The sequence below is a fragment of the Diaphorina citri genome, unplaced genomic scaffold, assembly GCF_000475195.1.
Source record: "Diaphorina citri unplaced genomic scaffold, Diaci psyllid genome assembly version 1.1 scaffold36, whole genome shotgun sequence".
NCBI lineage: Eukaryota > Metazoa > Arthropoda > Insecta > Hemiptera > Psyllidae > Diaphorina > Diaphorina citri.
The window spans coordinates 433996-448995 of NW_007377473.1; the positions used below are offsets into that span (position 1 = coordinate 433996).

Genomic DNA, 15000 nt, shown 5'->3' on the forward strand with positions numbered 1-15000 from the left:
AATGAGGGAGAGGAAGAAAATCTAATAATAAACGATTTTGAATTCACAACGAAGATTAATGAAGAATTCAGTTTGAGATAAAGAAAAAACTTTGAAACACAGAGAGACAAGACAATAAGACTAAGAAAAAAAATACGAACGAGCAGGATTCAAATAGTGAAATCTTTTAAATAGATCAGTTGCGCTTACTTGGGTGATGTTTCAAAGTCATAGAGCAGGAAAAATGAGGACCAACGGAATTTTTCTTTTTCTTCTACGACTTCTAGATACCGAGATAAATCGATATAAAAAATACCGGTAAATCGTGAACTTTGACGTCACGGCATACGCTCCCGTAGGCGATGACGTCATAATTCATGACTCCCGCTTCGTTTGATTGTGCGCAAGCGTTTCTGCGCATTTTGAAGTGAAATCTGACGTCACAACTCTTCGAACTTTTTCATTAGAACAGCAATTAAAAATTGAATTTTCGACCTTTTAAAGTTACTTTTTCGGACCTGAGATTTGGATTTTTCACAACTTTTTACGTAGGAATCGACCTTTTATTAATAATATTTTCCCAATCGCAACTCATCCATTGTAGGAAACGAGGTAGTATAGGTACATACTCGTAATCTCGTATGTATGTAGGTAGGTAAAACTAGGTACTGATGGGAAACTTGATTTGCTGATTACCTACTATGATTAATTGATTACTAGGCACTACTTATTTATTTAGTCACTTACGATTTACTTATTTAGTTTAGGTAGTCACTTAATAATACTTACCTGTAGAGTATTTTCCTTGTTGCTTATTTTCCCATTTTCTTCACCTCTGAGACTAAGCTAGGTCCGGAATGATAGACAAATGGGATATCTGTGTTATTGCCCATCCTATTTGAAATAGAATCATGCACGTGACATGACGTGACGTGATGTGATAGTAGTTTATAACTTAGAGCTCTTACCTTAGGGTTTTCAATATCTCTCTCTCTCTCTCTCTCCCTCTCTCTCTCTCTCTCCCTCTCTCTCTCTCTCTCATTGAGGAGCTTGTCCGAGAATGTGACAGTAGAATAAATGAAGGCCCCGTACTGAGTGTCTGTACCCACCAGATTGGCTGTAGAACATAGACTGATAACCATGGTAACCGAACTGCCTAGACCTGGAATTTAGAAAGCCAAAGACAGCCGAATTAGAATCTTAGAAACCCTAGCAACTTCCTAGACCTGGAATATAGAAAGCAAAATCCGGCCGAAAGAGAAACTTAGAAAGCCTAGCAACCTCCGTGGCCGAGTGGGTATCACACTAGGCTTGCACGCCGGAGGTCCCGGGTTCAATTCCCGGCGAGGTCGAAGTTTGTTCGGCTCTGTGGTTGGAGTTCGGGGTGCACTCAGCCTCGTGAGGACAATTGATTAGCTACTTTAATCGAGTAGCGACCAGTGGCGGCATTACCAGTGTAAAAAGATTATTGACTTATGGAAATCGATTGCAAAAGGAGGCTCTCTCTATCTCCTTCTCTCTCTCTGTCCTACTCTCTCTCCTATCTTTCTCTCTCTGCTCTCTCCTTCTCTCTCTCTCTCTCCTTCTATCTCTCTCTCCTTCCTTCTCTCTCTCACTCTCTCTCCTTCTATCTCTCTCTCTCCTTCTCTCTCTCTCTCACTCTCTCTCTCTCTCTCTCTCTCCTTCTATCTCTCTCTCTCCTTCTCTCTCTCTCTCTCTCTCTCTCCTTCTCTCTCTCTCTCTCTCTCTCTCTCTCCTTCTATCTCTCTCTCCTTCCTTCTCTCTCTCACTCTCTCTCCTTCTATCTCTCTCTCTCCTTCTCTCTCTCTCTCACTCTCTCTCTCTCTCTCTCTCTCCTTCTATCTCTCTCTCTCCTTCTCTCTCTCTCTCACTCTCTCTCCTTCTCTCTCTCTCTCTCTCCTTCTATCTCTCTCTCTCTCCTTCTCTCTCTCACTCTCTCTTCTTCTATCTCTCTCTCTCTCTCCTTCTCTCTCTCTCTTTTCGTTTTTCTAAGCCACCATTCTAGGAACACCCTATGATGGTCTTACCGAAACAAATGGCAGCTGCGTACACATTGAGAACTTGCTGTTCCGAATTGAACGGTGTCCACAAGATAATGATACATCCGAATATCTCTCTCTCTCTCTCTTTTCTCTAAGACACCATTCTAGGAACACCCTATGGTCTTACCGAAACAAACGGCAGCTGCGTACACATTGAGAACTTGCTGTTCCGAATTGAACGGTGTCCACAAGATAATGATACATCCGAATATCTCTCTCTCTCTCTCTTTTCTCTAAGACACCATTCTAGGAACACCCTATGGTCTTACCGAAACAAATGGCAGCTGCGTACACATTGAGAACTTGCTGTTCCGAATTGAACGGTGTCCACAAGATAATGATACATCCGAATATCTCTCTCTCTCTCTCTTTTCTCTAAGACACCATTCTAGGAACACCCTATGGTCTTACCGAAACAAATGGCAGCTGCGTACACATTGAGAACTTGCTGTTCCGAATTGAACGGTGTCCACAAGATAATGATACATCCGAATAGACCCAGCAGTGATCCGACTACGAATACAACCTGAAAATAATTGGACATAAAAGTAGACGTAGATTCGTATAAGCTTGCATAAAAGTAGAAGTAGATTCGTATAAGCTTACATAAAAGTAGAAGTAGATTCGTATAAGCTTACATAAAAGTAGAAGTTGATTCGTATAAGCTTACATAAAAGTAGAAGTAGATTCGTATAAGCTTGCATAAAAGTAGAAGTAGATTCGTATAAGCTTGCATAAAAGTAGAAGTAGATTCGTATAAGCTTACATAAAAGTAAAAGAAGATTCGTATAAGCTTAACTCGTCCCTTGGGGCAGTGGAGCAGTTGCAGTTTGGTAAAAATTATGAATAAAAGGTCGATTCCTACGTAAAAAGTTGTGAAAAATCCAAATCTGAAGTCAAAACTCCAAAAAAGTAGCTTTAAAAGGTCGAAAATTCAATTTTTAACTGCCGTTCTAATGAAAAAGTTCAAAGAGTTGTGACGTCAGATTTCACGTCAAAATGCGCGGAAACGCTTGCGCACAATCAAACGAAGCGGGAGTAATGAATTTAGACCTCATCGCCTACAAAAATAACAGGTATTAAATTAACAATAAATAATGATAATAATTAAATAAATTAACTATTTTTCATTTATATTTATTGATATTTTATTTATTTAAATAGAATAACAAAAATAATAAAATAAAATCTGAAATGAAGATTTAATAACTAGAAAAAATAAAGAAAAGTTTTCGGGGAAGGCAGGGTAAAGTGACTCACCTGGTTGTTTCGCCACACACTAGAGGGCGCGCAGGATTGGAACGACTTCAGACAGAGGGAGGCAGCTAGAGAAGCCAGAAAAGAGACTAGGGGAACGCTGGCTACAATGGAACTGTCGGTGCCAGAGTAGTACTCGTTGATGTAGACAGGCATGTAGATGAGGGAGATGGTGAGGAAGAGACGTGAGGTTGTGTAGAGGATGGATACCTGGAGAAAAAAAAAGGTGATAAATGTAAGAAAATATGGTATTAGATCAATTCATAATAACCAACATGGTTTTTCCCGCAAATTTCGACAGAATAGATCAGTTGCGCTTACTTGGGTGATGTTTCAAAGTCATAAAGCAGGAAAAATGAGGACCAACGGAATTTTTCTTTTTCTTCTACGACTTCTAGAGTCCGAGATAAATCGATTAAAAAAATACCGGTAAATCGTGAAGTTTGACGTCACAGCATACGCTCCCGTAGGCGATGACGTCACATCAAATGTCCCAAGCAAAAGTCCCTCGCAGGCAACGCATTAATGTGTTTGTGCGCATACGTTCTGTCGTACTGTCGTGCTATTCTCAGTTGGGTACATTCTCACCTTATACAACATGGAGCTCTTGAACATCTGCACATACATACTGGCCGAGCTTTTACCGGACCGAAACAGAGATGTCGTGCTCATTTGACCGGAGTACTTGAGTCCGGTAGACGTAGAGCGACGTACGGGGAGTAGAGTGTAGAATAGAATGGACGCTACGATGCCGATACAGGAACAGAAGAGAGCGATTTTCTGAAAACAAAAAGGAGAAAAATAGCGTTCTATTTTTTTGAAGAGGTTTGACAGAGGGAACTGCAACTGCTAAGGTCTTATCGTCCCGAAATCGAACAGAGAAGGATGGGAGGAAGCCAGCCGTTCCGAGAACGAACAATCGAACCCGCGGTCAAGGCAGAGGCGCTATCAACTATCAACTGAGCTAAATAAGCTAGCATAGAATACTTTAGTACTTGAGTGCGGTTGTTGTTGTTGTTGGTGGTGTTGTTGTTGGTGTTGTTGTTGTTGTTGTTGTTGTTGTTGTTGTTGTTGTAGCGGCTTTAGCTTTCGCCGAATGGCGATAGCAGAATAAAGAAAAGATGTCGATTTGTATCTGCTATACACCGGGGTGATGTTCTCTAGCTCTGGCCATGTTAAATTGGCTGGCTCGTCCTGAACCGCAGTCAACCATCGCGAATTCATGAGGACTTGTGCTTGGTCTTTAAAAGCAGAGAGAACCCTTTGAGGAACTGCCAGCTTGCTAGGCTGGTTAGGGTTAGCTGTTATCCTCCCTGTTTGTAGTCCCACAGCCAGACGCTAGTTTTCTCTCTGTTTAACGTCCCCTAGCCAGACGACTTGAGTGCGGTAAAAAAAAATGACTGGAAAGAAGAACTACTGATGTTGACATTTGAATTTGAAACCAGTTGTAACTTTAATTAGGTATCTGTTATCTATTTATTTAAAATCAAAATTTTAAGCCGTCTCTTCAAAATACCGAGTTGAAATTTTTTAAAGGTAATGCGAAAAAAAATTCTCGTTGAAAAACCAGTGGTCAATCTGAATCTTCTACAACCCTACTGCTGGTAATACTCCGCTACTACGCGATAAATCCCCCTCCGACACCAACCAGCGACAGCCAGCAACCAGCGACAGCCTACAACCAGCGGCAGCCAACAACCAGCTACAGCCAACAACCAGGGACAGCCAAAAACCAGGGACAGCCAAAAACCAGGGACAGCCAAAACCAGGGACAGTCAACAACCAGCGAACAACCGTTCAGAATGGACATCAACCAGCGTATTAGCGTTACCAAGGCAACCACCGACGTTGCTAAATCTACCACCGACCTCAAGGCAACTGAAGACCTTCTCAAGGATATTCAGATCAACTCGCAACGTCGCGAACTGTTTAGATCCGTGGGACTTAGTCTGGGCCAGTCCGCGCATCAGCTGGGACAAATGAACGCTGTGGGAAATTTTGCGCAGCCCGGGGGAATTTTCGGGCAGCCTAAGGGAAATTTGGCGCAATCCGAGGGAAATTTGGCCCAGCCCGAGGGAAACTTTGCCCAGCCGAAGGGAAATTTGGCACATCACGGGGGAAGCTTTGCGCAGCCTGTGGGAAATTTTGCCCATCACGAGGGAAATTTGGCGTGTGAATCCCACCAATCATTCGAGCCTCCGAGTGACCCGAAGCGTGCCGACAAAGGAGACGTCGGACATGGTATATTTCTACCCATTGTTCCGGAAGATATTAATGTTTGGTCCCCCCAGGAGATGTATCCAGATCAGAGACACTCGTTTCGGGATTTTTTCACTAAAATCTAGGCCAATGTCTTTGGAGATGTCCTTGAAACGACATTGGTATGGAAATGACCTTGAAAATGGAATTTTGACGTAAAGATGAGTGGAAATGACCTTGAAAATAGCTTTACGATTTATCTACTTGGGATGTCCTTGAAACGACCTTGGAAGTGAGGAAAGTTGAAATGACCTAGAAAATAACTGAACGGTGTCCTTGGAATGACCTTAGAGCGATTGAAGGTGAGGGATGACCAAAACTAGACAAAGTCCTTGGAACGACCTTGGAACTGAGGAGTATCGAAAGGAGGACGAGGAGAAAGGATTGGACTTTCAATAAATTTCTAGTGTTTATTTTAATTATTGGAATATTTAACCGATATTCTGAAGCTCATTTTTTCGGGGATGATACAAGGTATTTCGTGTGTGTGTTTCAGTGACCTATGTTATTAAAGGGTTACGTTAAACACAAAAAAGAGTTTTACTGTCGTGGCTTCTGAATAATTACTGTTCCATTTAGAGGCATACTTACTCTAAATTGTACACTATGCTGGGGGCCTATCAGGTCCATTTGAATGGTACTAGTGTTGGTTCCATGTAGAAACAGCCAGGCTATAACATAGACCAGAATATTGGCGAACACTGATGCAGTGTACCTGAAATGAAAGAGAAAAGACCTTTTATTTGATATTGTATAGGTCGACCAGGTTCGGATAAGTCCTTCTATGGGGTCAGACTGACAGACACACGGACGGCCCAGTCTTCTTCTTCCTAGCCTTTTCCTATAGGGTTGGTGTTTCTTGTCAGTCTCTTCCAGGCAGCCCTATTGTGTCCCTCGTGTCCTGATAGAGGCCCAGTGAACCACTCACTCAGATAAAAAGGCCTACACATAGACCCTCAAAGCCCAATGAGGTCCAAAATATAATGAGCAAATAGCATTTTTGTATTAAATATCTCTGGCAAACTTTCATCAAGAAATTTCATAACTTGACTTGGACTCAAACCACCAACTTCCAGGTCTGAAGTCTAGAATGGTATCCACTGAGGTTGGTGCCAAATTTCATCAAAATCAAACCTTTTGAAACTAACAGACAGAGCTATACAGATAAACTCAAAATCTAATGAGCAAATAGCATTTTTGTACTAAATATCTCTGGCAAACTTTCATTAAGAAATTTCATAACTTGACTTGGACTTGAAACATCAACTTCCAGGTCTGAAGTCCAGCATGCTATCCTCTGAGGTTGGTGCCAAATTTCATCAAAATCAAACCTTTCCCGAGTTATAGTGAAACTAACAGGCAGAGCTATACAGGTAAACTAGGTACAAAATCTAATGAGCAAATAGCATTTTTGTACTAAATATCTCTGGCAAACTTTCATTAAGAAATTTCATAACTTGACTTGGACTTGAACCATCAACTTCCAGGTCTGAAGTCCAGCATGCTATCCTCTGAGGTTGGTACCAAATTTCATCAAAATCAAACCTTTCCCGAGTTATAGTGAAACTAACAGCCAGAGCTATACAGATAAACTAGGTAAATCAAAAATTGTTGAGTTGTCTCTCTCTCTCTCTCTCTCTATCTCCTTCTCTCTCTATCTCCTTCTCTCTCTCTCTCTCTCTCTTTCTCTCTCTCTCTCTCTCTTTCTCTCTCACTCTCTCTCCCTCTATCTTTCTCTCTCTTTCTATCTCTCTTTCTCTCTCTCCTTCTATCTTTCTCTCTCTCTCTCCTTCTCTCTCCCCCCTTCTATCTTTCTCTCTCTCTCTTTCCTTCTATCTCTCTCACTCTCTCTCCTTCTATCTCTCTCTCTCTCACTCTCTCTCCTTCTACCTTTCTCTCTCTCCTTCTCTCTCTCACTCTCTCCTTCTATCTTTCTCTCTCTCACTCTCTCTCCTTCTATCTTTCTCTCTCTCTCTCTCCTTCTATCTTTCTCTCTCTCCTTTGAGAAGAGTCTCTTTTGTTGAGTTTTTTTTTTTTTTTTTTTTTTTTTTTTTTTTAGTTGGAACTTGCATGTGAAGTGAAGAAGCCTGTGATAATCCACGAGAAAAGTGCCCATGGCCAAGTGATGGATCTTCTCAACAAATACAGGACTCAACTGCCTGCCACCATATTACATTCCACACACGGACGACACCGAAGCAAATACAATAGTCCGTCCCTATACCTTTTATTATTACTATTGTAATTTAATAAAGGAAGGACGGACTAAAAATATAAAGTCAGCCAGCTTACTCAGCCTGGTCCACCTTTGCTATTTCTTTAGCAAGGGAAATTTCAAGCCAGTCTCCTCTCTTCAAGCTAGTCATCAGCCTTCACAGTATGATGCACGTGAGGTGACATGATGTGATAGTAGTTTCTACCTTAGAGCCCTTACCTTAGGGCTGTTAGCTCAGATAGGAGATTTGTGTTACTGCCCATTCTATTTGAAATAGAATCATGCACGTGACATGACGTGACGTGACGTGATACCTTAGAGCTCTTACCTTAGGGCTGTTAGCTCAGCTCTATATTTAGGTGACTCAGAAAGGTCCGGAATGATAGACAAATGGGAGATTTGTGTTACTGCCCATTCTATTTGAAATAGAATCATGCACGTGACATGACGTGACATGACGTGATAGTAGTTTATAACTTAGAGCTCTTACCTTAGAAAATCCGCCCCGGGCGGGAATCGAACCCGCGGCCTAGCGCTTACAAGGCAGACGCACTACCAACTAAGCTAACTAGGCTGGCAGTTTATACTTTGGTTATAGTTACCGGTGAGGTACCATTTCTTCCGGTTTCCAGACTCGTCAATCACTTTGCCGCTCACCGGAGTCGAAATAGCATCCACCGCCTGACCTGAAAATCCAAGCAGAATTATTCAGGCATGATCTGGAAGAAGGGCGTAACGTCGTTTTCGCCCTTTTTCGGGAGTGTTTTTTTTTCCTTTAAAGCACATTATTTTAACAGTAGGAAAGTGGAGGGAAAACAAGGAAATAGCACTATAGGAGAACACTAACTAACCCACAAGACAAGGGATATACCAAGTGTCCCTTAGTGTGGATAGTTTAGCATTAAAACAATACATCACATCACATCATATTATCATCATCATCATCATCATCACCACCTTATGTTTGTACCTAATGTGTTGTATTCTTGTTTATTGTACTTATATAAAAATAAATGAGAGCACCTTTTGCTATGTTTGAAAAAAAAAAAAAAAAGTGTGCATTTTTTGGACAGCAAATTTTGTTTTAACATGACTGTGAAAGAATCATCTTTCTGTCTCTTTTCTACGACAAGTTATGACCAATTTTGTGAACCCTGTAACATTGTGTTCATTTGAAAATGAAAACTTTAAACGCGATTATCTCGAAATTTTGTTTTTGCAGGTATGCCATCTTGCGCTTGCTTGTCATGCAGCAGGTCCTGAGTTCGATACCCACCATCGACAATTTTTTTTATATATCAATTAAATATTTTGTAGTGTGGACGCCTACATACGTCGTAAGTACATACAACAATACGACGTTATTGTAAGTACTTGGCTACTTGGGTATTATTGTGATTAGAACATGATTGATGCCCTGAAGTACTTGAGATAAAAACAGATACCTGGGTGATTTCCATGGAGTCAATAATTGACACTATAACAATAATTTAGTATATATGTACTGCCGAAGCAGTACTGATAATAGGTAAAATTACTGCTGTGGTTATTCAGCATTACATATGTTGGAGATAGGTACTTGATACTTAAATGTGATAGGTGCTTATTTATACTAATTATACTGCTTGCAAAGGACTGAAAAGTCCCTTTACTCCAGCAGTAGGCTACTACTGTTATAAGGGGTTGGGATAATTTGAGTACATACTCAGTGGCGTAGCGTGTAGTGTAAGGCGGACACTAATTTCTATCACAATATCTATCTAATAAGAATACAATAATTTTTTAAAGTCAATATTTAAGGGTATTTGAGTGGAATTTTTGAGTGTATGGCCGCCATACACGCCCTACATGGACGCTACGCCACTGTACATACTATTAATTAGGGACTGTATATTATTTCTGTTTTTGATCGCCAATATCCAATGATGGGCAAGCCATATAAAGAACTTACCAAGGAACAGCAGTATCCCCGCTATAAAGCTGCCAAGTCCTACGACATTCTGCAAGAATATCAGCGAATAGCTAAACCACAGGGCGGCGCAAATATCATTGAACACATGGCCTAAGCCGTAAGCTAGCTTGTCTTTGGTGTACAGAGTGGGATATCTGATACTGAAACAGTAGAGTAGAATAGAATAGAATAGAATAGAATAGAAATTAGGAGAGAATAGAAGAGAAGAGAATACACAATACCTACATTAGGTAACCTGTTTTTCCTGCCCGAATAGGACTGAAAAGTCCCTTTACCCCCGCAGGCTAAGGCCAGCCACTCCGTATCTGGTAGACCTGACAGGTACACCTGATGAGGTCCGCCTGTCATCCTTTCATCCTAACAGATAAGGTTGCTTTTCGGAACGGCTGGCTTTTTCCCATATCATTGTCTTTCTTCTCCCGATTTCGCGACGATAAGACGCTAGCAGTTACAGTTCAATCTACCTTTCTTCTTCTTTCTTTCACTTCGTCTTTAATCCCGCTCAAGCGGGGTCGACGTTTCTTGTCAGTTGTCTCCAGTCATGTCTGTTTTGTACCTCGTTGCCTGTCAGCTGTTTCTCACGCAGATCCTCGTTTATGTTATTTATCCATTTCTTCTTTGGTCTTCCTCTTCCTCTTTGGCCTTCAACTTCCATTTCCCTGACTTTGTTTCCAACATACTCCTCATCTCTTCTTTCGATGTGTCCGTACCACTGTAGTCTTTTCTCTTGAATCTTCTTAGATATCTCTAGCACTTTCACTTTCCCTCGGATGATCTACAGTTCAATCTACCAAACCTCTTCAAATGAATACTTTCGGAATACAGTACGACTGGCTTTCCCCAATGAGACCTTGGCCCTCTCTCAAACCTCTTTGAAGAAGAAGAAGAAGAGGAAGAAGAAGAAGAAGAGGAGGAGGAAGAAGAAGAAGAAGAAGAAGAGGAAGAAGAAGATGAAGAAGAAGAAGAAGAGGAAGAAGAAGAAGAAGAAAAAACGATTTTGCCAATATCAACCTGCATTATCGATTGTTCTAATCTATATTAGATACCGATTATTGTGTTCGATTCCTATCGACATATCAACTTACGTTCTGTTTGGTCCATTCTGAGTTGGTTGATACCCCTCTTCCTCCAAAAGAAGTGGTTCCTCTTCATCGGTTTGCATTATCGATTCTTCCATATCGATTATTGGGTTCGATTCCTGGGTATCGATACTATCGATGTTGGCGGCTGGTTCCATGTTGGGTGGAGGTCATCGAAGGTCATCTTGTGAAGGTCAGGGTCGTGTAGAATCCAGTAGGGGTTTATGAATTCTATGATGGTAGGGCAGTAGGGCTTATGATACAGGGTCTATAGGACAAAGTGGATCTTAGGACAATAGGGTCCGGAGCTCTAGATGTAGGGTAAATTTTAAGACCCAAGGGTAGGGTTTTTATGTTTGGTTTCTAGGATTAAGGAGCGCGGTAGCGCTCCGCCCCGCCAAGTCAAGAAAGTTTGACCGCGCTACTAGAGATATAGTATATATAATATAGGATAGTTTCTAGGATATTATATATAATAGTGGATTATTAGGCCCTAGGATAGAGCAGGGCCGAGGATGGACTAGGCCCCAAGATAGACTATTAAAGCCTAAAGGTAAAATTTAGGACCCAGAGGTGAATTTCAGTCTAGGAGATGTCCTGAAAAAAAAATAAATAAATAATAATAATAATAATAATAATAATAAAATCACGACAGAAAAAAGTAAAAAATGTAGGTACCTAACTACCTACTTTACACTCTTTGCAGTACGTTCACACTCACACTGCATTGGTTTTTTTATTTTTATTTAGGTATTTTTATTTTTTTATTATTTTTTTTCGATTACCCCCTGAACCCCCTCTCCCCTGAATACGGTCCTGGTTCGAACCCATGAGAAACCAGCCCGACAAACGAACCCATGAGAAACCAGCCCGACAAACGAACCCATGAGAAACCAGCCCGACAAAACGGAATGTACCGACCTGTTAATAAATGACTCGGTTTTTAACCCCTGATTCCTGATCTAAACACTAAATGAAATATTAATGTTGACTACAGACTACCGAATAAAGCTTGAAAGAAAGTGTGTTCTGATATAACACTACAACTTGTCATGCAACCTGCAGAGACCAGCTTTACTGACCTAGTCTACTGGAGACTGGACAGAAATCAGACCGTATACCATCCATGCTCAACGTTGCTTAACTTCAGTGGTTTTCTGTCCAGTTCAGATTCAGAAGTACAGAATCAAGTTGAGTACAGAAAGTGTGTTCTGATATAACACTACAGATCTTGTCATGCAACCTGCAGAGACCAGCTTTACTGACCTAGACTGGAGACCGGGCGGAAATCAGACCAAAGCTAAGACAAGTCTAGTGTTTCAGTAATTTTATTCTGTCGGACAAATATCACTTTTAACATTGTGTAAATATCATTTAAATTTTTCCTCTATAGAAAGTTCGGTATAAATTTAGACTGTTAAGCTGTGTCCACACTACAAATATACCTAGTCGAAGGCCGTCGATGAACGGCCGACTGAAACCGTCCACTCGTCCACACTGCCTCGACAACATAGATTTACCTCGTCAATTTTTGGCGTCCACTATGTTAGTGTAGGAGCAACTTTAGGACAATACAATAATAGTAAAATCCGTGTGTAGTGTGTACCTACCTATACATCGGTATACGTACAGAAAGACGTGGTAGCAACCACAATTTTACTATTACCATGACAGAAGGGAATAAATACCTACGTAGGTACCTCTATAAAACACGTGTTCCAAATCTCCGGCTAACCACACATTAGCCTAAGGTTCTAAGACCAATAGCAAAATATTATTATTATTATTATTATTATTATACATAAGTGACCCTAGTTAAAGATTCAATCCAATGGCAACTGACAGTACGGATCAATATCCTAGGTACAAGACTGAAACCAGACTATGTTCTAGTCTAGGTCTTCTCTCGATATCCCACAAGATCAATATTACCTACCTTTTTTATTACAGCTATGTAGGTACCTAGACGACCTACCGGTATCGATTACCTACGTACACGCACCTCTCATAGGCCAGCTACTCACTATCAGGTAGACCTGACGACAGGTAGGTACACCTAATTCATCAGGTATCAGGTAGACTTGACAGGCGGACCTTTTCAGCCGTATCTGTCAGGTCTACCTGATAGTGAGTGGCTGGCCTTGCCTACATGTAGGTCTAGTCCGAAGTATGAACAATATCGGTGGCGTAGTGGTCAAGACGCTCGCCTGGTAAACAGGAGGGCGCGGGTTCGATCCCAGCCGAGGTATGGAATTTTATCCTCATTTTGAGTCGATTCTTTGAGTCGAATATTTGAAAAGAATCGAATCGTGGTATTCGAATATTCAAAAAGAGTCGAATATCCCATCCCTAAATAAAACCCAAACTAATAAAATTATAAAATTTACGACTAGGATGTTCAATATCTACTGAAGTTCCTCTTGAAATAGGAAAGAATGGAAAGATACCAGTTTGTTGGCACAGTGCCAACTCCTTAAATTGCTGAACAATGGGAATCATCAGACAAAGGTAGCATTGTTGATACATACCAACTATGGTAACCTATCAACGCATCGGCATCAGAAAACAGAACCAAGAATTTTTTCCGCTGACCGCTGAATACCTGCGTGCGAGTATTACGCAAGAATGTATAAAGGGACTTTACAGTCCTATGCGAGCAGTATAAATAAGCACTATTATTATTATTATTATTATTATTATTATTATTATTATTATATAAAGGGAGGATTTGTAGAGAATGAGTTGTAAAAAAAGACCAACTCTTTTCAATGGACTACTGAGTCAATACTCAAAAGCAGCTGGGGAAGTTTAAACTGGGAAGATACAAGCTTGAAATTTCCCTTGCTAAAGAAATAGCAAAGGTTGAGTGTGAAGAACGGACTTTATCCTAAACAGATAATGTTCGTTCTCGGAACGGCTGGCTTTCTCCTATCCTGTCTTCCTTCTCTCTTTAATTTCGGGACGATAAGACCTTAGATGTTATAGTTCCCTCCATCATACCTCTTTAAGTTGATTTCATATGATTCCTCTATTTTATACCAAACTTCCTACCTACTTATTTATTTTTAAGTAGGTATATTTTATAATTCATAGCAATTTTTTTTTTTTGTTGTTGTCCATTTTAGCCACTCAATGTACAAGGTCGGGTGTTGGTCGGGGAGGGGGTACTCACCAAAATGTGCCGCAAGAAGCCCAAAGCCCGACAATTCTTCCTGTTTAATGACATCCTTGTGTATGGTAACATCATTATAAGTAAGAAAAAGGTAAATGGAACTTCACTGCACTGAGAAAAAATCCTTAATAGCTAATATTTTATCCTTAAACGAGAAATCGTGAACAATATTAAAAGATTAGGCCAGCACCGACAGCTCGGTCGTTAGAGCATGGCTCGTACCTGTTCTTACGTCGCGGCGACCCGGTGCCGTGGGTTCGATTCCCGCCCAGGGCGGATTTTTCCCTGATGGGGAAACATTCGTTCCTGGATCGGCCGGCTTTCCTCTTTCCTGTCTTTCTTCTTTCTTCGCTCTCCGGGACGAAGGACCTAAAAAAAAAAAAAAGTGAAAGTCCCTCTATCAATCCTCACAAAAAAAAAGATTAGATTTTTACGATCTTACACACAATGACAACGGATACCTACTTCATTAAGTAACATTGTATTGGTGGAATGATATATCTTGATTTTGTTTGTAATTTCCAGTATAACAAGCAACACATCATACCCTTGGAAGAAGTCAAATTGGAATCGCTCAAAGATGATGGCCGTAAGTTGTAGTTCTAATTTAAGGGATATTTTCTTACTCTATCATGAACCCTCGTTGCTGTGTTCCGTGTCGGCCACTCAGCAATAAAATAAGCAATGTGCAACCCGAAGTCAAGTAATTATAGGGAACTACCAAGTCAGCAGTAGAAAATATATGACTTACTCTATCATGAACCCTCGTTGCTGTGTTGAAAGCCCAGAAGAGGATAAAGCAAGTCTAATTAATCTAACTCCCATTTACCATCTGGAAGCCCCTGAACCGTATTCGAGTTGGAGTCTCTCGTTGCAAACAAAACCTTGCAAGATGGGGATACACTGAAGATGACAAGTGCGAATGTGGTGCAACACAGGATGAACAACATCTTCTCAACTGTGAACAATTGGAGAATACCTGCACACACGATGACCTAAAGAAA

General features: G+C 40.8%; 2 protein-coding genes across 2 annotated transcripts in view; one reads left to right on the forward strand and one right to left on the reverse strand.

The window, feature by feature from the left end:
* LOC103512419 (major facilitator superfamily domain-containing protein 12-like) overlaps nt 1–15000 on the reverse strand; it is a 16666-nt gene that overhangs the window by 914 nt on the left and 752 nt on the right. Inside the window, 8 exon segments of the mRNA XM_026825894.1 lie at nt 1019–1141; nt 2454–2568; nt 3303–3509; nt 3888–4079; nt 6150–6273; nt 8102–8459; nt 9725–9885; nt 10831–11092. Coding sequence (XP_026681695.1) covers nt 1019–1141; nt 2454–2568; nt 3303–3509; nt 3888–4079; nt 6150–6273; nt 8102–8459; nt 9725–9885; nt 10831–10982 — 1432 coding nt within the window. The 5' untranslated portion in view covers nt 10983–11092.
* Nucleotides 13358–15000, forward strand: part of LOC113468757 (pleckstrin homology domain-containing family F member 1 homolog) — a 1694-nt gene continuing 51 nt past the window's right edge. The window contains exons 1-4 of the mRNA XM_026825903.1: nt 13358–13432; nt 13950–14087; nt 14522–14585; nt 14855–15000. The exon at nt 14855–15000 is cut by the window's right edge and continues 51 nt beyond it. Coding sequence (XP_026681704.1) covers nt 13358–13432; nt 13950–14087; nt 14522–14585; nt 14855–15000 — 423 coding nt within the window. The remainder of the gene's footprint in view (nt 13433–13949; nt 14088–14521; nt 14586–14854) is intronic.